The sequence below is a fragment of the Ambystoma mexicanum genome, chromosome 2q (assembly GCF_040938575.1).
Source record: "Ambystoma mexicanum isolate Mex_15411 chromosome 2q, UKY_AmexF1_1, whole genome shotgun sequence".
Classification (NCBI taxonomy): domain Eukaryota; kingdom Metazoa; phylum Chordata; class Amphibia; order Caudata; family Ambystomatidae; genus Ambystoma; species Ambystoma mexicanum.
The window spans coordinates 942,721,130-942,742,677 of NC_090924.1; the positions used below are offsets into that span (position 1 = coordinate 942,721,130).

General features: G+C 42.5%; 1 protein-coding gene across 3 annotated transcripts in view; it reads left to right on the plus strand.

Moving 5' to 3' along the window:
- RAPGEF5 (Rap guanine nucleotide exchange factor 5) overlaps window positions 1–21,548 on the plus strand; it is a 1,543,629-nt gene that overhangs the window by 1,341,182 nt on the left and 180,899 nt on the right. For all 3 annotated transcript variants that reach the window (XM_069648248.1, XM_069648249.1, XM_069648250.1), the window contains one exon: window positions 10,830–10,908. In XM_069648248.1, coding sequence (XP_069504349.1) covers window positions 10,830–10,908 — 79 coding nt within the window. The remainder of the gene's footprint in view (window positions 1–10,829; window positions 10,909–21,548) is intronic.

Here is a 21,548-nt window from a genome sequence, read left to right on the forward strand (position 1 = left end):
AACGGCATGTATTTTCATAAAATATTTAAGATAAAAGATTGTTCTTTTTTGCTTCAAAATAGCCTCTGTGGTTTCACATTGTATAGTTTTAATGTTCGCTTCTTCAGACAACCATTAAGAAAACCAAAAGGGCAAGAATGCTGCTCCCATTGATGTTCAGGCCATTGTCTACTACTCAACTAACGTTTGTAAAAACACAAAAGAGCGGGAATACATAAATACGTAAAACGCCCAACATGACACTGTTACTGGTAAGCGTGTTTAATGGCCTTCATTAGTTTCGGATTAATCGGGTTTACGGCGGTGTGCTGCAGCCGCATTATGCCTGTGCATGTTTATAGCTGCTACGGCATCTTCACTTCATTTGGCCGCTATTTAATGAGGCTCTGCCTTGGGCTTGCAAGGCTGTCACTGGGGATTTACACAATAGTGACGTTTGAAGTTTGCCCACGGCAGTAGCCATGAAAAGGTACGCGGCAATGAATCTGCATCTTCATTGTTACGCTGTTATACTATTTTTATATTTCGCAACGAAATCATATAAATAATAGCATATGTTTTATGACAGGGAGACAAGCGCGGCATCGTTATTTAAACTCTGAACAATCCTAAACGGCAGATTGTTTTTAGGGCTAACACTTCAAACATGGGCGTGAGCCGTTCATCACTTCTAAGTCTTCTAAAATAAGAAAAAATATGCTGCCATTTATTTTGCTAAGGGACAAAGAAACAACTGACATACGCCCAGTGGACACTGAATCAGGCATAATAACCACACATCATAATGTGAACTGTAAACATTGTGCAGCCCCTAACATAGTTTAGGAAGAAGGGACAAGATTATGATAAATAACGACCATGGGAACTAATATAATATACCTTCAGAAATGTGATGGATAATGGAAACAATGAACATAATTAAAAGAAGATTTTCACTTGTGAGGTGGGACATTATTATTAGGCTACAGTGTAGATGTTCTGATTAGTTGACATCAGATCCCTTGGAACTGTTTGCCTTTTCACCATATAAGACTTAGCTGGTGTATGCTGTGCACACCTTATCCCACTGAGCCACTTCTCCCCTTTCCTTTTCAATGAGAACTCCTAGTAGAATACGAGATATAAAAGGCTGCATTCTTTGTTTATATAAAACTTGAGCATATTAAAGGTGATCCCTGTAGCATTTGCTCGTATGTTCTTATGGGCCAATGTCCTTTATTCTGGACCCACTCTCAAGTGTAGAGTGCCGTGTGGGACCATTGCCCAAATTGTGATTATTATCTTACGTCACATCTAGACAGAAATGAGCATGTTAGCTTGCGTCACATATACAAAGAATTGTGATTATTAGCTTGCGTCACATCCAGACAGAAATTTGAATGTTAGCTTGCATCACACCTTGGTGAAATTGTGAGTATTAACTTATGACACATCTGGACGGGATTATGATTATTAACTTGTGTCACATCAAGGCTGAAATGTGAATGTTAGCTTTCATCACATCTACACAGAAACGTGATTAGCTTGCATCACATCTAGACAGATATTTGAATGTTAGCTTACGTCACACCTAGATGGAATGGTGAATATTAGTTTACATCACATCTAAACAGAAATTAGCATGTTAGTTTGCGTCTCATCTACACAGAATTGTGATTATTAGCTTGCATCACATCTAGACAAAAATTAAGATGTTAGCTTGTGTCCAATCTACACAGAATTGTGATTATTAGCTTGTGTAACATTTAGAAATAAATTTGAATGTTAGCTTGTGTCACCCCTAGATAGAATTGTGAATATTAGTTTACGTCACATCTAGACAGGAATGTCAATATTAAACGTTGCCACATCTAGACAGGAATGTGAATATTAGCTTGCGTCACATCTGGACGGAATTATAGATATCATTATTTGTATTTATTGTTTTATATAGCACCTTAATACAAGGCGTTTCACAGTTAACAACAAAAACACATCAAACGTGGAACAGTAGAAGCAATAACAGTATACAAGAATGAAACAATAAAATCGGTATTTAGAACAATTTGCATGTAAGAAAGGAGAGGAGACGAGGTGGATAGGGAAGGAAAGAGAAGGAGAGAGTAATGAGTGAAGTGAGCAACAAAAGAGAGGAGATGACAGGAGAGAAGGGAAAAGATAAAGATAAGGAGAACAGGGAGAGGGTATTAGAAGGAAGGTGAGAATGGAGAGAGGGGGAAAGGTTTCAGGGAGGGGAGTAAAGAAGAAGTTCTTTCAATGAGGAGCGGAAGGAGGAATAGGTGGGGAGGAGCGGATAGAGAGAGGTAGGGAGTTCCAGTGTAAGGGGGCAAGGCGGTGAAAGGAGTGAAAATGAGAAGAGGCACTCGGAGGTGGGGGGAACAGAAAGTAAAAGAGATCAGCAGAACGAAGGGAGAGAGAGGGGGTATAGAATGAAAGGAGAGAGGAGAGGTAAGGAGGGGCAAGGTCATGAAGAGATTTAAAGACAAGACTATGCGTCCCTTGTAGATAGCAATGTCTATTACCAACCCTACTAATAAAAAAACGTTTTCCTCTGCATACACCTCTCAAACCCTGTACTAAACACAACCATACCTCTAAAGCACAACACACAGCACGCACTTCACTACACACCGCAACAAGAAAACAAAACAAACAAAGCCTTGCACAACAGCACATGAAGGCTACCAGCTGAAAAATACACCTAAGCTAAGCGAATGGTGTAAACCGAACTGAAGCTGTCAATAGCACATCACAGCTCTCTTGCTTTTTCTCCCGCTAAGTCCTAATAACTTACCTTACCCTCGTGCTCTTTAAACCGTCATAGCGCCAGGGGATCACTCTGGTGGTGATAGTGTGTGGTATAAATATCCTTGAACATTAATATTAACATCTTTCACAAGGCCCTCAACTTGCTAGCTCTAACAAGGCCTCTTGTTTTCCACGCTGCTCAAACCCATATTGACAGCAGCCATTATTTTCCTTCTCAACCAACATGTAACTCTCCGCTTTGAGGGAAACATTAAAGCTCCCTATATATTGCTCGGTCAGGGGAAGCAGGCAGGATATTATGATTCCCGAACCAGCTGTTTTGGCTCCTTGAAAGTGTCTCTCTTGCTCCTTCTAAACTTTAAAAAAAAACTTTCCCTTGAGCCTTATTTTCTCAGTCTCAGGCACGCTTGCACCAACAGTCGTACTTTGGATATGGTGCCTGTCCATTGCATATAGGATATGAAAGACTGCATGTTTTATTTACATTAAAAAGGAGAGCTTATTACAGATGATCCACTGATCATTTGCACTTATGTTCGTAGGGGCCAATATGTTTTTTCTCGGCACCTCTATCTGTACTGTTATTTTACTGCAAATAGTAATATCGCGGTGCAGGGACCTATCTGCGCCGGGATGTTAGTGTTTGCGTAAATAGATTGTCAGCCCAAGCACTAATACATGCAGTGCTTTGGAAGTCAGTATATTTAAGCCAAACACTAAGTAGTCAGTACATGGAACCAACAGCTCCATGTATTGAGCATGTAGTGTTTGGCTCAATTAGACTGTCATCCGGAGCATTGCATATATTAGGGCTTAGGATGACAATATATTTAAGAAAACAATAATACACTGGCACGTATATGTCCCTGCGCCCTGTTGGCTGCGGCCAACAAGGCACTCCTAAATGGAACCCACGTAGAAATGGTTGGCACCAAAACAGCTTTGTACTATTTTGTCTAATTACCATTAGGCCTACAGCCACTTGAAATGCATTAAATGGAAGGTTTGTGGTGTTTGGCTAACTCAAATTAAGCAACATAACACATTGGGGGTGATTATGACCCTGCCATTAAGGGTTTAACGGCGCCGTAAAAGGTGTCGGCGCTGTTAAACCCTTAACGCCTGATTACGAGGTCCCTTTGCGGGACCCGACCTTAACGGCTGGTTTTACCAGCCATTAAAGTAGGGTGCCGCAAAGGGACCTCGGTGCTAATTACGGTACCCCAATTTGTGGTACCGTACTTAGCGCCTTCCCCAGTCCCATTGAGCCCTATGGGGCGAAATGGGAATGGGGAAGGGCCATGGTGAAATGGGGAAATACCGCCCCGCCAACCTACACTACAGCTAAGTCAATGCCTAGTCTGGGATACTGAATGGAAACCCTTATTGATATATCTTTATGTCCAGTTCATGAGTTCTGGATACTGCTCTGCTTTCTCTGGGTACAGCACTGCTTCTGGATCTTTCTGGCACAGGGTTTCAGGCCAGAATCAACACCTGGGCCCAGCTGTGAATAATCTGCAAATGATTTTTGGGCCTGCTGACAAATACTTTTGCTTGCAGTGGGCCTTCTTGGTTCAAAGTTCTGTAGTCTCTGTTTAGCTTGGAAGTCTAAGTGCAGGATCTCTGGATGTGAAGTCGTCGGTCAGCATGCTCCGCAGCAAATGGAATTGAATGTCTCTACCTGTCCCAGCAGTCTCTTTTTATGTGTTTTGAAAGTGGGTGAAGAGGCTAGCTTTCTAGGCCCAACCCCTTCAGAGTTCTGATAGGTTGGAGAATTCCTTGCGTTCTCACTGGAGAGCAGGATTGTGTGTCAGAATGATGTCATTTAATGGCTTGCAGAAAGGACACTCCCCTGTCAAATTGCACACAAATCTATATTTGATCAAAATACGCATTTCTCAAATACAAAGTGGTTTGTCACTGCATGTACATATTACCTATCACATGAGGTATACTCTGTTCAAACTCTGCTCTTCCTGAGGGCTTGCATTCGAAAATGGCAACTTATTTTCGATTTTAGTGGGTTATGCAACCTTGGTTCTTCATTAAAAATTATACACATATACACGGCCTGTCCATACATACTCCAGTAAATTCCCATGTCTCTAGCTTAAACACAGAGTCGGTAGTATCAATAAATGGCGGGGTTTTGCCCCAGAACATCACACAAATTGGAGTTTGGGCTTGAATCGAAGGTACATTTTTTAAATTAAGGCTCTCAAAGTTATACATTCCTGTCATTTGATTACAAAGAGTTATCAGTGTTTCTGTAAAATATATATTTTGCTTTCAATTCAGTTCTCAGAGTGTTGGAGTCCGCCTCCAAGACTTGGGTGGGTCAGTGACCATGCCTCTGCTGGCAGGCAGGCCTTTGTTGACAGGATACAGTCAAAATCAACATATCCTATTCAAGTGCAAGAGCCTATTGTGTGGTCTCCAGGAGGCTCCCAGCCAGTCTGCCTTCTATCAATCAAGAGGTCATGTGAGATTCTAACTCCTGGTGTGAATCTGTGGAGGTGAGAGGTTTCCCAGCCTTTGGCCTGTTAATTAAATCAGATTGTCTTCTGGGAACAGCATGTGGTTAAGATTTTAATTAACTCCCAGCCGTTGATGTAAAGGCCTCTCCTGCAACTCCTGACATGCAGTTTCCCTGTCAGAGTTTAGACCGCTAGCGCCGCCCTCAGTCAAAAGCGGGTACTGCATGCAATTTTTTTTGGATCAGTCTTGAATTCAAGCATTTCAAACAAGAGATATTACATGGAAGTATACTGTCCAGGTTCAACAAATGGCATTGGTGTAGTTCTGCAGTAAAATACTTTTGTGCCCATAAATTAGCCATGTTTGACCTGAAGAAAACGAATTCCCACCAGTTATGGGTTGCTTTTGGCAATCAGCATTGCCCCTTTTACAATGGTTTTAGGCTCTGTGCCCTTCTGTGCTCACAACATAGGCAAAAATGGGTGGCAGCCTATTCTTCATGCATTTCCCTGTGCATTTTCTGGGAGATTCTGGCCATCATGATGTTTTCCATGCCAGTACTGCAGAGTTTTTGTGGTAGGGCTCGGATGCATGGGTAAAAACATCCCACACTGGAGAAAGTGAGACTAATCCATTCAAACATTAGCAGTCATTTCACTGCTCCTTACATTCACCTCCCACACAACTGTCTCCTAAACCCAGGAATCTCCTGTGGACATTTTAAAAACTATGGACAAATAAGGGTGTATTCAGAACAATTGTTCAAATGTCAAGACACCACGATCAAAAAAAATCTTTTTTCCCTAGCTTTCAGCCTGGTCAAATGGTCAATAGTTATATCACTATTTGTTGCATCTCTCATGACCTGAACAAAGCGAACATTAGAACTCTGCTAAAAAAAAAAAGCTTAACTGCTGCTTGCACTAAATAATAGTTCCCATCCATCCTTATCCTTTTGGACCCATCTTCAGCATTCAATACTGTGAGCCGGACCCCTTTCCTTAACCGCCTGAAGGGCACACAGGGCATCAATGGCCATGTGCTGAGTTGGATTGCAGCATTTCTCCCGAACAGACAGTTGCAGCTGGGCTTTGGCCCATTCCTCTCCAGTCCATCAACACATATGTCGAATACCACAAGTTTCTGTCCTCTCCCCATGGCTTTTTAATGCCTGACTCAAGCAACTTATAGTCCTCATTGCCACATACTCAGTTACCTATCAGACCAATGTCGATGATACCTACATTTCTTCAGTTTGTTAATCCTATGCTCAGTACAACTGCAATATCTTTGTTCCTACTCAGAATCAATGAATGAATGATTGGCAGCTTCCAAAGCCTGATCTCTTTTAAAACTCAGATCATCTACACCAAATCCCTTATTCTTCCTTCCAAATCATTCGCTTGGCCTTCTGACATGGGTGTGGCCTATTTCCTATTGTCTTTTACCAAAAGCTTTGGACATTATCTTCAAGGGCATACTCTCTTTGGTGCTATGTCATTCCATCACCAGAGTTCTTTTCGCTTAGTCTTTTGCTGCCGATTTTTGGCTTAATCTTTTTTTATTTTATTATTTGGGGGTTTCCCCCCCAATCTCCCTTCCCAGTTTTATAGTAACCTATTCCCCACACCTCCTACCCTTTATATCCCTTTACCCCCCCCATGTTTTACGATGAGTTTTTTTGGCTGGAAAAATCCTGGCAATGAATGAACGTAGTAACCTCTTTTGCACCATACATGAGCAACACCAGAAGAAAATCCCATCTTTGTCTCCATCTATTGAAACCCACCCCACCATTCCTAATCATGTCACGTAAAGTGGAGGTTTCAAAGGCTCAAATTGACAGCTTGCCTCTAGGCCTCCCCAGAAGGCAACTGACATCAATTGACAGTGATCCAAAACAAAGATGATAGGCTGATTTCTGGGGTTGCATGAGAGATACCATATTGCACCAGGCTTACAATCCCTTTGTTGGCTCCCTGTGGAAAAGTGGATCATCTTTAAAACCCTGTGCACTCTCACAAAGCCAATTTGGGGGTGTGGATCAGTTGTTCCAGATCCCAGTTGACATAAAATGATCAAATTATGCCCTCACAAACTTGAATGTCTTCAAACCCCCTTTCCCTCTCTGTGCCTTTCTCTTGGAAAAAGATATTTGGGGAAAGGGTGCCGAATACCACTGGATCCTGTTTTAGGAAAAACCTTCCCATTACACGTAAGATTTACGTTACCTACGTACTCAAAAATATAAAGTATATCAATGATGGAAGAAAGCTCACTTTCCTAGCGATAAAGATCTTTATAACTTGAGGAGTACATTGAATTAAAATGCTGTGTTTAGGGCAAAAAATAACTATTTGAATAGACGCATCTCTCTAGCCTTGTCAAATTCTAAGGAGTTATTCTTGATTCCTGTGCAAAAATACTGACACTGCTCTCAAGGACCTTAATTGGTTCTATAGTATACAGCATGCATTGATTGATAAAATTGTTAAACTAAAGGATGATATTGCACAGAAAAAAATATTACAGCCACCAACTGCAACTAGCCATTTACCCCCTCAAAATAACCCATGGTTTGTTTTTAAAGCAGTAACAGCTTTAGAAGTAAAAAATGTGATTTATACACTTAAACCAACTAATTGCGCAGGGGACCCATGATCTTCGATAATCATTAAGAATTGCAATGATACCCTCTCAACATTAATTGCAGAATTTGTGGACAAGTCTTTTCCATCCCTGGGCCCTAATATCCCAACCAATTATAGACCTATCACTAGTGTTATTTTCTTGCTTAAGATTCTGGACCGAGTAGCTTATATTCAGCTTCAACGGCATATTAAAGATCATAATATTTTGGGAGAAAGACAATCAGGGTCCAGGGCATACCAGGGCACCAAGACTGCCCTTCTAGACTTGGGGCCTGATTCACAGGGCATTTTCTAATGGGATTGCACCATTGTAAAACACTTCTGTGAATCAGGCCCATAAAATCAGCAATGTCGCAGATTTTGGATCAGGGTAAGATAGCACTACTTATCCTTTTATATGTATTGGCAGCTTTTGATTTATTGGACTTTAACATTTTATATGACAGAGTCCAGACAACGATATGTTTTAGCTCAAGAGTAGGAGATTGGATATTATCATTCCTTGTGGGTCACCAAGCGAGAGTTTTTCAAAACTCTTATAGTGCAACCCAGTTGGAACTACTCTTTGGAGTACCCCAAGGTTCATGTCTCTCTCTCTCTGACCATTTTAACTTATTTATGAAGACCCTCTTTGATGTCCTAGATAAGCATAGTGTGTCTTACTCCAATTATGTGGATGATATGCAGATTTTAATTCAGCTGAAGGAGATTTTGGCACAGACACTTTAAGAATAAATTAGATTTTTAGCCTTGTACAAATCTAGATGGCTCCCAATTCCCTTGCTCTAAATAGTATCAAGACTGAAATATTGTTAGTAGGAACTCATCCAAAATTTAATACATTGCCTGATGTGTACCAAAATGTTACCACCGCAGATTGTATCATTCCAGTCTTACATAAAGTGAAAACTTTGGGGGTCATACGTGATTCCTCACCTTTCGATGAAGGATCATGTCGATTCTATTATCTCTGCCTCTTCTTTCTATTTCAAATTGTTATTTCGAATTGAGCCTTTTTTATCTCTTGAAAACGGGTTAACTGTAGCTCGAGCCATTATAGGCACGAAGATTGATTATGGTGGAAGTCTCCTTGTGGGGTCCACACAGAAACACCTATCAAAGTAAAAGTCATTGAGAATAGTGTAGTTCATATTATTTCCAATATTGAAAGAATGGCACATGTTAGAGCAGCTCGGATGGCTCTTCATTGGCTGCCGGTGCAAGAACGGCTTACATTTTGCATGCTTACCATCACACATAAATACTTATTTGACAAACACCCCACCCACTTGAACAATAGAATTCACATTAGACAATCTCCCCATCTGTTGACATCATCCAATGGTAATCTTCTTGAAATATCATTGACAAAACTGGCCAGAGCTGGCAGGTGTGCCGTTGATTTTTTAGCCCCTTCTCTATGTAACAAATTGCCAGTTATGCTGAGACTTGAGACATCCCTGCATGCTACTAAGAAATAGTTAAAAATATATGTTTGACTTGATCTTCATTTGTCTGGACCCTGTTCATGGTTGTATCTGATTCATACTTTTAACATGTCTTTTGTTTTAGTCTGTACTAGAGGCGTTGCTAGGGGAAATGACGTGGCTATAGTGCTGTGTCTTTTGGTTGTAGCCCCAGTTAGAAACTAAGGGGCTGCAACCAAAAGGCTAGCTTGCCCCAAGCCCCAACAGTCCAGACATTAGCGTAGCCCCAGATCTTTTCTAGACCTAGCAACAACCCTGGTCTGTACTCTGAATAGAGGTTTTTATCTGGGTTACTTTTTATCATGTTTTTATTGTAGCGTTCTTTTTTAACTTTTCTTGATACTTGTATGATGTTGCTTTTGTTTTACTTGGTTGTGTCATTTGTCTTATGTGTGTGCCCGTTTTCCTGAGGGCCTGAGGCACCATAGAAATATAATAAACATAAAAATAAACTGAGGTCACTGGAAAACCATCTCCTGTTTAGAAGCTTTCTAAAGACACTTCTCTTTAGACCCCTCTCTGGTTAGGAGGTGCTTTGGTCTTTTAGCGGAACTAAGGATACTTAACCAGCCTTACAACTGCTGGTCTTGTATTACAAACTCCCACTGCCTGGTATGTGATCAGTGGCCCCTCCTTTGGACTTCCATGTATGTACTGTTTAGTTCAATGTGTTATGCCTCATTGGTTGTATGATGCAGTTCTCCCCTTACCAATTCTTTGCCACTTATCTGTTTCTGAAAATCCAGATCCCCTTTGCCTCACTCTGACACCCCTGCCCCTCTTTTGCTGGGGTTGGAATCTTATAAAACAACAATAAATAGATAAAGGCTATGAAGGATTTCTGACAAACCCTTTGTCTAGCCATGTCAGTTACTGGTCTTGGGAAGTGTGCAATTTTACTCTTTGCCCAGGGCAGATACTAAGCCCAGTGTAACCTTTTTAATTAGAAAGCATTATAGACTATTAACTGTTTGTGGTTAGTCTACAAGTTGCACTTTAATGGTGTGAATTTTATATACACTTTTTATGTGAAACTATTCTGCTTTTGACAACCTGTGTACTTGAAGTGTTCCTTTGCCACTTGCCCATTGCCATAGTCCACTTGTGGTTGACAGAACAATGTAACCCTGAACCGGCACTTTGTCAACTCAATCATCATGAAGTCATACCCGTTGAGAAATGACCAACATCATATATAAGCTACATGCAACACAATCACATGGCTCTTTCAGATTTGCATGATCTTTTTCGTGTGACACATTTCTATGATGAATGCAGCTGTTCAAAGCATCTGTGATACGTGTGAACTAACCAAATGCAATGTATTTCTAAATGTATCGGCCACAAGATCAGAAAATTCGTGCAACATCCAATCAAATACAAAAAATAATATGCACACCTAAAGTCAATGTTCTTTCTGAAATGTTCTTTTACCCTGCAGATACCCTACTTGATGACTTCCTCCTCACCTACACTGTCTTCATGACCACCAATGATTTCTGCCAGGCTTTGCTGAGACAATATCCTTTCTTCTCATTTAGTTACCATGGTAAGGTTTTCTTATTGCAATTATCTCTGTCGAATGCGTTTCCAATAACTCACTCGTCTTAATTAATGTTCTCTTTCTCATGCCTTACATTACGTGCAGCGGTGCTCAAGACCTATATTGCTGGGGACACACACTTGGGCTAAACCTGGTCCCACTGTTTATATCACTAGTTTTGTGAAAGTGAAAATCCTTGTTGTTGGGGAGAGCATATATTGTGCATTGCACCATAAGATCATAGTGTTTACAAACTAGGCTTGATGCACCTGTGAGACTACCCATAGAGTTACCGACAAAGTGAATATGTAAAGTAATGTACTGGCAATATGTTGAATAGTACATTTTATACTCTGCTTGTACTAATCTCTGGCTTGAAAATAATTTCACTGTACAAAGAAAACATAGGTTGAGGGTTGGTGTTCTTCCCTTCCAATCTGAAATGGCAAAGTGGAAGAAGTTGCACATTTATCTATATAGGCAGTATGGAAAGGCAAATAAAGGTGAGGGGGAAAAGAAAATATAAGTGAGTAGAAAAAAACAGAAGGGAAAGGGAGAGGAGGGGAAAAGGGGTGGGAGCAAAGGGTGGCTTGGGAGAGTGGAGCCTCCCCTCCCTCATTAAGAAAATAATAAAGACGTTTGTCAATCAAACAATATATATATTGCTTTTTACAGGGAGTTTCGCAACTGGCAAGTCACACACATTCCAAGCAGCCCATGTGAGCATGCATTTCTGAACACCTTGCCATATGTCCCTGTACTATTTTCAAGGCTATATAACTCTGATGGTGCAAGGCGTGGAGCTATTGTAAATGAACGCAGAATGAGATGACTTAAACAGGCCCTGGAATGGGCCAACAGTTCACTTTGCCACAAATCTGCCTTGTTGAGTTACATATTATATCTTGGGGAAATGGAACATGAGGCAATAGGTGGTGTCCTGAATAGGACATGAGATGCATGGGGTGGCTGTGAGAGCAAGGTATTGTAGAATGTGATTAGCTCCCTTCCGTCTCTAAAACATGTTTTAATGTGAAATGGTGTGTTGCCAGTTCATCCCTGACATGCATATACATGGATTAACTGCATTTTAGATTTGAAGTGGAATTTTGTTTTTGTTATGATTGTAATGACAGTGATGCGCAATACGTGTCAGGAACAGTAGCCTTATTTATGTTACCTTGCAGCATTTAAATGTGTCTGTGGAACAATTCTCTTTAACCCCTCCTTATTCTGAGAGTAAGAGGAGGCACCCACAGTGCAAATATTTAAACATAAGCATAAACAGGCAACTCACATTCCATAACACCTGCCACCCTAAGATGTTTAACGTGGTGAAGAAGTACATATGGCTGAAGAAATGGAAGGGCAAGCTTTTTGATGTTAAGACAAATATCAACAGCACCTAGTTTACACCACTCTCCAACCACTTAGAAGCCAGTTGGATGAAGCCTCTATTCATGCCTCTCAGAAATAAGACGTCCCAAGTAACTCAATGTTAAGGCAACTTCTGGGCAATCCAAGACTAGAAATATGATTTTAGGAAAACAAATGTAGAGGTTAAATTTTGCGACCAGGTCCTGCAAGTAGAGAGGCCCAGTGGCATGGCTGGCAGGTATAGCTAGGGAAGTGGTCCATGGGCCAGGCTGAATCTCCTCTAGACTTCTTCCCCTTCCCCCCTCTGAGCCCACCATAACCTGCCTATCCCCATCCCATTCCTCCTCACACCATCTGGTTCTGCCTAGGACCAATGTAGATGGCTAAAACCCTCCTACTTTTCTAACGATCTATATCCTGGTCCTACCCTGACTCTCTTTTATTCACTGATCTGCTTACCTTCTCTCCTACTCCCTCTGTATCACCCTCCTTGTCTGAGGTGACTAGTTCTGAATCACTCCTGGGCACTGGTCTTGACACCTCCTCCTGCACCCTGGGTTTAACCTTGTTCTGTTTGCCCTTGACTTCCACAACCTCCTTTCAATCTCGGTGTCCTTTCTGTCCTGCTTCCACTCTATCCTACCTCCACTCCATATGGAACGGCTTCCTCCTTTATCTGTCCAACTGCCACAATCTACTTCTGTTCATTGTCCAGCCCTGTTGTTATCGCCTCCTCTTGGGTCTCTCCTGATACCACCACCTCTTTCTGCTCTCCTCTGCCACCATGTCACCAGCTTCTTCATCTCTCTAGTTTTTGCTTCTTCCAGTGCTTTCTGCACTCCAGCCTTATCCAAAACTGAGCAGCCACTTCTATAACACACACTCAGCAACTGTTGTAATTTGCATTTATGCTGTGCTCCCTTCAACCCTGGGTGGGTCGTTCCCTTAGTGCCTTTACCTGTTTTTTGGTAATAGACTGAAGGCTGGGATTGGTTATAAGAGGCAACCGCCTCTTACAAATCATTCTGATATTGTACATCTTGTTTCAGAATTAGATGTGGCAGTCCATGGGATGGTTTAGAGTAACTTAATAGAGAGGTCAAATTCTTCGGTTTCCATGTATTCACGTACCAACTAGGACTCTGGAAATTTTACTTCAGAGCAGATTCATGAAATAGAAAGGGGTGATACCACAAAGCATCACAATACACCAGGAATGTAGCCTGGAATGATGTACATATTTAGACATACTGGAAGGACATAAAAGATACCATTTCCACTTCTTTGGAATGAAGTCTTGAGTCTAAACTTAAACTATCTCTGTTGGAGCTATTTGGCAATCTCGAAACTAGAAGGTACTCAAGAATATTTGTATAACTGCCACTCATGGTCAAAGAAAGGATGATAGCAATGAAACAGAAGGACACTGCTTTCACACCTCTAGAGATGTGTGATTAAGAGGAATGCAAAGGTGTATAATATTTGAAAAAAATATAAATGGAAATAGTGGATGCCAGCGTGTATCTCAAAAGACGTTGCATAGTGTGACCAAGTCTCATACCTGGTTCTGGTAAATACAAGAACATTGACTGAGGTAACTGTGTGCCAAACTGAGCCATTGGGTGGTTGACACAGAGGAGGTGTGGGGAGATTACCTGATCATTTGGCCCTTGTTTTAGGCACAGGGCAGAAGACAGTGAGATATCCACATTACAGGCCAGTTGCAGGGGTTCAGTCGTTTCCCCCACATCAATGCCCATGATGGCGACAAGTCCTTGAGGATTGGACCCTGACCAAAACATATGTATTACTTGGTAGACTCGTAAAAGTCCTCACCCTCCCTTATGAGCACTCCAAAAGCACAGCCCAATTCCCCCATTCTGGAAAGAAAAGCTTTCCCTTTAAACAATGGAGGTAGAGCACACTGCTACTGTTGGTGGTTCACCTAGCACAACCAAGTGATTTATGTCTGACGGTCTGTGCAGACAACAACAGGCCTCAGTTTTCATTATTTCCAGTCTGGGGCTTTCCAAATGTGCGAAGCAGCATTTCAAGCCATTTTTTCAGTGATGAAAGTGTATGCTGGAGAAAGAATTTCATGTTGTGTGCCCCACCTGCTCATTACTGCCAATGGATATGAAAATTTAAAAACGTTACACACGTGTCTTTCATCTGTAACCCTCATGCTAGAAAGACCACTACACTTGGCTTGTTATGGACAGCCTCAAAGAGGTTTAGGGGAACATATCTGAAAATTAGATGCCCACCAGGCCAGATACAGGCTCCCGGGCCACCCTAGTGCCCCAATTAGCCCTGTGTGCACTCAACGGAACCAACCGATCCCAGCCTTCAGTCTTTTACCACACAGGTGCAGACACTAAAGGAACAACTTACCCAGGGGTGTAGGGAGCACAGTATAAATGCAAACTACAACAGCTGAGTATGTGTTGTAGAAGTGGGCTGCTCAATTTTGGATACGGCTGGGATGCACCGGAAGAAGCAAAGTCTAGCGAGATGAAGAAGCTGGTGACATGGTAGCAGAGGAGAGCAGAAAGAGGTGGTGGTATCAGGAGAGACCCAAGAGGAGGTGATAACAACAGGGCTGGACAGTGAACAGAAGTAGATTGTGGTAGTTGGAGAGATAAAGGAAGAAGCTGTTCCCTATGGAGTGGCGGTAGGACAGAGTGGAAGCAGGGCAGAAGGCAGAGCTGGTAACATAAGGACACCAAGATAGAAAGGAGGTTGTGGAAGTCAACGGCAAACAGAACAAGGTTAAACTCCGGGTGCAGGAGGAGGTGTCAAGACCTTCCCAAACTAGGTCCCCAAGCCAGGATTATAGGATTTAATTACACCCTTGCCCCTCCCATGGATAGTACCAGGTTAACATTAATGAATCCTGCCCACCCGGCCCTTTCATCACAGGTGACCAACTCTATGCATAGCATAATTACCAGACCTCCCACTTGCCCCTCAAAATTCTGCTGGGATCCACCCCATCCAGCTAAAACTGAAGTTCCCAACCATCACAATCTTACATATGATCTAACTAAAACTGACCTCCCTTGTAACATGCAATTAAGGAATCTAAAACTCTGCTCCAGACTAACCAGGCTCCATGAGATTCCAGTCAGTAGGAACACCATCAGCAGCCTCTTAAACGTAGACTTATATGATAAAATGAATAACAAGAACCTAAATAAATCCCAAACCGCCATACATGCTCCTTCTTCCAAGAATGACGAGCACAAAAAACAATTAGTGTGTGACCTATTAAACTCTAACCAGCCTACCTCTAGCCAAAACAAATGTCTGACCTGCCTGGCCAACCACAATGCCCCAAACATAAAGTGTGTGCTCATTAATGTGCAATCCTCGGTGGCTCACGTGACAGAGATAGCTGACCTAATCTGTGCCGAAGACTATGATTTCTTGGCTGTCACTGAATCATGGATGCATGCAGCCGCAGGACCTGCCCTCATTCTTGCAGTCCCTAATAACTATAGCATATTTGGAGCAGATAGGGACTCCAGAGGTGGAGGTCTAGCTATTATAGCCAAATCTACACTATCTATGAGATTAGCCCCTCCACTCAGCTTTAAATCATGCAAGCTACTTACGCAAAACTCTCCCTCTCTGACTCTCCAACACTTGCCATCCATCTTATCTATAGGCCGCCAGGTACCCTCGGCACCTTTGAGAAGCATATACAACTTGAAAACCAATTCACAGATACTAGCACTAGGAGATTTTAATCTAGGTTACAACTACCCTAATGACCAACAAGCCACTGTTATAACTAACACGCTCACTGAACTTGGTTTCACCCAAAGAGCTACATTGCCTACACATAACAAAGGTAGAATATTAGACTGGGTAGTCGACTTTAACTGCACTGCTACCATTACCTCCAAAACACCCCAATTTTGGACTGACCATGCCCTCCTCTCCTTCACTCTAGCAGTCAAAACTATCACATCTACTATCACCCCAATAGCTCCACCCAAATTCACCAGAAACAAAAAGAACATTTCAGCGGACAAACTCATTCCTCTCAAATTACCCACCCTCAACTTACTCCCGGATACCAGTCACCCAGGTATCCTGGTCAATGAATACAACATCGCTATGACCAAAGCTTTAGACAAGATTGCCCCGCTAAAAATGAGGAAGAGTAAACCAAGAGCTCACCTGAATTCTTGGTTCACTCCTCACCTCAAAACACTGAGAGCTTACAAAAGAAAATGTGAAGCCACCTGGAAACACCTACCTAATGATGAAAACAAAGCTAATCTGGCTAACATATTGGCCCACTACAAAAAAGAAATAATTAAAACCAAACAGGAAACTTACAACAATAGAATCCTTGAGGATAAGTCAAGCACTAAGGAGCACTTTGTAATTCTAAAAGAGCTGGAAGCCCCCATACCTCTTGCAGACAACTGTGTGAAAGACAAACTCTGGTGCACAGACATGCAAAACGCACTAATGAATAAAATGTCTATGCTCCAATCTAAGATTGCTAAAAAAAGCTAACCTGCCCACCTTAGCGCTACTTACCAGTCCCTCTACACCTTACGCCAAGCCATCTAAATGCTTCAGTTTCTCCAAAGTCACCACTATTGAGGTTGAGAAATTCATACTCTCCCTTAAGCCATCTAACTGCCAGGGCGACAAATGTCCGGGCCAAATTATTAGAGAGCTAGAGACCTCTCACCTTTCATAACAAAACTAATTGTCGCCTCCTTTGCCTCAGGCACTATCCCAAACAACTTAAAGGAGTATTGGGTCCTCCCTTCCCTAAAAAACAAACTCTTGACCCAGCCCTCCCCACCAACTACAGGCCTATTGCGACAGTGCCTTTTCTACTTAAAATACTATACTGCGTGGCCTATCTCCAGATCCAGGAATACCTGGAGACTAACCAACTCCTGGAAACCCGCCAATCTGGATTTAGGCCCCAACACGGCACAGAAACTGCACTGATTGATCTCAAAACACAGATCGACGAACTCCGGGACAAGGGGAATGCTGCACTGGTACTCCTCGACCTCTCAGCCGCTTTTGATTTGGTTGACCACTCAGTTCTATGCAACCACCTCAATTCAGCTGCCCACTTTGCCCAGGATGCAATTATCTGGATTCAATCCTTTTTGAGTAATAGGACTATGAGAGTCTTTTCACCGACCGCGGCAGCAGACTGCATTCCTATTACTTGTGGTGTGCCACAGGGATCCTGTGTTTCACCTACTCTATACAATATATTTACTTAGCCCCTATTTGATAATCTGGACCTTCTGGGTGTCACTTATACCAACTATGCCGATGACACCCAGATCCTTATACCACTTTCTGGGGATTATGATAAGGTTGCGGCCTTAGTAAATAAAATATTCCTCATCATTCAGGCATAGATGGCCGCCCATGGACTGTGCCTGAATGATGACAAAACTGAGATCCCCATTTTAGGAACCACAGCCAACCTCTCCAAACTAGGCCCTAATTATTCTTCCATTAACATAGATGGCAACAATATAAAAGTCGCCAATGAAGTAAAAACACTAAGCTTCTACCTCGATTCAACCCTCACCTTGGCCAAACAGGTCAATACCATGGCCTCGGCCACAGCATATATCTGTAAATTAATTAGAGCTGGCAAACCGTTCTTATACAAACATAGCTGTATTACACTGGCCCGAGCTCTAATTTTATCAAAGCTAGATTATTGTAATGCTCTATACCGGAGTGCCAGCAAATACATTGGAAACAAGATCCTAGTGCCCTGAGAACGGCCCTGGGCCTTGCTAACAGAGAACACATTTCTGCAGCAAGACGACATACCAAATGGCTAACCATCAATGATAAAATCCGGCTAAAAACTGTGTTGCTTATCCACAAATTGCTCAACAATGCGGCCCCTCGCTACCTCGCGCAGAGAATTACCAAAAAAACCTCTCTGCGTCCCACCAGATCTGCCAACACCAATTGCCTAATCATACCCAGATTCAAATTAACTAAAGCAGGCCGGGGTAGCTTCCCTGTCAAAGCAGAGCGGCTATGGAACTCCCTCCCCGCCACTCTGAGGGCAGACCTCAAATTCAGCATGGAGCTGCCACCAGTCCACCATACCCTGCTCTCTGGGCCACACACAGGTGCCCAAAAACATACACTAGGGGCACAGGGTTGTACCCCCACCCATGGGTGCCATAAGGTTATGCCATGGGTCTGTACACCAAAACAAAAATAGGAAGAGCTGTACTGCCAGGAGTCCCACTTGGACTCCTGGGCAGAAAACAATAGAGAACACAAATGAAAAAGGACTACAGGACAAGGACAGGGGTGCCCTGTCCTTCCAATGTATTTCCAGCATCACAACCATGTTCATGCTGCACACAGTGATAGCACATGTTTATAATAACTAAATGACAAACTAAAATGGAATGTTTACTTGAAATTGCCTCACTTATCCTAACAAACAAATTCCAATCTCCTGCAGAGATTTAGTGATCTGGGGACCATCGAAAGTCATGGAATGCACATTGACAGGACTGCACTGGATCCTCTTCAGTCTTTGCTCATCACACCTCTGAAAATAATCATTTAAGCAGACATATTTTCTCTTTTTAATTAAAACTATCTGGGCTGCGATTTCACTTTATCACCCATGCAGAGGTTTGACAACAGTGTGTTGCGGGAAACCAGAAAAAACGTCAGCCCCTTCTTGCTTGGGTGATTCTGAAATCTGGCCAACAAAGTTTTTACTTTGCTGCCTTGAAAACTTGTTGCTGGCCTTTGTGAGCAGTATACACATTGGGCCTCATTACGACCCTGGCGGCCGCGGTATGAACAGTTCCGGGCCACCACATTACAAATTTGCTCACGGGTGGCGGTATGCACGTCTGGTCTGGCCAGACGTGCATACCGCCACCTGTGAGCAGGCCAGGATGCTAACAACGGACCCGTCATTAACGGGTCCAATGTTAGCATCCTCCCCATTCCCATGGAGCCCTATGGGGGATGAAATGGGAATGGGGATGTTCCGGGTCCCGAAAATGGGAATTACCGGGCCTGCAAAAGTCGGAATTGCCCGGTAATTACCTTTTTTCGGGACCCGGTCACGGACACGAGTTTGGAGGTAGCCATGCCGGTAATGATGGCATGGCTACCTCCAAACTCGTAATGAGGCCCATTGTCCTGCTAAAGATCTGGTGAGAAAAATCACTTGGCCCAAAGTTTACAAAAGTGAACCGAAAGCTATGTGCATAGAGACAGCTGGCGAAACTGTGAAAGCGGAAAGGAAACATGGTCAAGAAATGATGACTTCGGTAGGAGTTCTGGACCGATTCCTGTCAACCTATTTTGGGCAGATCCCTTTTTCTCTTTTACTCGGGTTTGGGCTGGCCAATAGGGTAATAGTGTCAAGTGGAATGGTAGGGCAATAGGGCATTGCCGGAATGGTCGGCCCATCATACTACTGTAGCCTAGTATTTTGGCCCTAGGTTGACCGATTTGAGGAGTTACTTCCCTGTGCAGCTGACTAGATCTGTATTGAAATTCACAATTTTTCCTCAAACACCCCCCTTCGCTTTGTCACGAAAAATACCATTTGCGATTTTGGCCAACCATTTTTATTGGTGTTTATATCTTATATAAATGTTGTGACCCAGGTCATCCATGCAATTACACCCTCCCCACAGTAAAACTGAAATGCTTCCAGTTATCCTTGATGTGCTCTCGAGACATAAGTACAGCAACTCTTCCCAGTTTTCCCTGCTGACTGAAATTCTTGATGTTGAATGGCCTTGTAAACACAGTCCAGTGATTTCATCCGCACTATCGCGGCCACTGCCGATCAGTGCGAACTTACAGACAAAGCCAATGGAGCGTGAGCGCATTTTTTGCACTGACAGCTAAATGTCCCCATTGTGCGTTGAAAACCAAGAACTGCTCTAACCTAAACATCGTAAATTCATACTTGATCAGGTTTAAAATTTATTTTTTTAGTGTAAAATCAGCCACTCGCCAGTGCCTGCAGTGCTGCATGTCTTGGCGTTATGTCTGGGCTAATCTCTTGCCCGCTAGTTGAGTTCGCCTCAGTCGATAGCGGAAACGGACCATGATGCGCGTTTCCCGCTCTTCCTTTCTCCGCTGCTCAGTCCCCTCCTTGCCCAGCCTCATTCATCATCCCCGCAGAATGCCATCTGGGTAGTTTCGCGCGCGCCAATCTATCACAATGAAAGGTCCCTCACGGGGATGATGCAGAGGCAAGTTAATTGTTCAATAACAAAGCAGTGGATAGCCACACAGTAGTACCACCGCATAATTCTACCACCCTCATTTATTTTAGTTGATCACGCTCTTTTATATTTCAAAATAAATGGTGTTCTGAAATCTGGATGTGCATGCTATGCAAAGCGGCCTATATTTCTGTACAGCATTTCCAATGTAAATGTGCATTGGCATCCCTTCTCAGTAGCTGCTAACAATATATTGACATCAGCATAAGTGAATACTGAGACCACATTCTTTGTTGTGAAAATCCTAAATTCAACCCACCTGGGAACTTTATTTAGTCTGCCTCTACGCTAAAACATGAGAAACCAGCCGTCTTTTAACATTTATTTGTATTCTTATTTGTATACGGTTTGTCAAAACCTTTCTAATTCATAGAAGAAAGACATGATAAACAGTGGCCAGACATTTCATCATTTAAAAAAGTTAATGCAATGGAATATAACAGTACTTAAAACAATTACCACCTGCATACACATAAAATATTTAGAATATGATTGATTGTTCAATTTCAGAAATCTAATTTCAAAGAATTAAAACAACGAGCCATTGAAATCCTCACCGAAGGTTCTGTCAGCCACAAGGCATCTCTTCCATAGATTATCGCTGTTGACCCATTTTACATCGAACAACAATTTCCTAAGAAACGCAATGCTCTCCTAGAGGATGCTATCCAGACAATCAATAGGTGTCTTGTAGCTTCTATTATCTTTGCGTCTTTACAGAAATGGCAAAAATCCTCCTCACTACGAATCAATTTCCGTCTTAGAAGGAGCTCTCTTGTGGCAAACAGATTCCATCTAACACGCAGTATAATTGCTCTAAAATGGCGGTTTGGGAATAATTTTAAAAATGGTGGGACTATTCCTCTTTTCTTATGTTTGTGAGACAGATGACACATGGACGGGTACTTATGCAATTGATCCGTTGAGTTACAACAATCGAGACTGT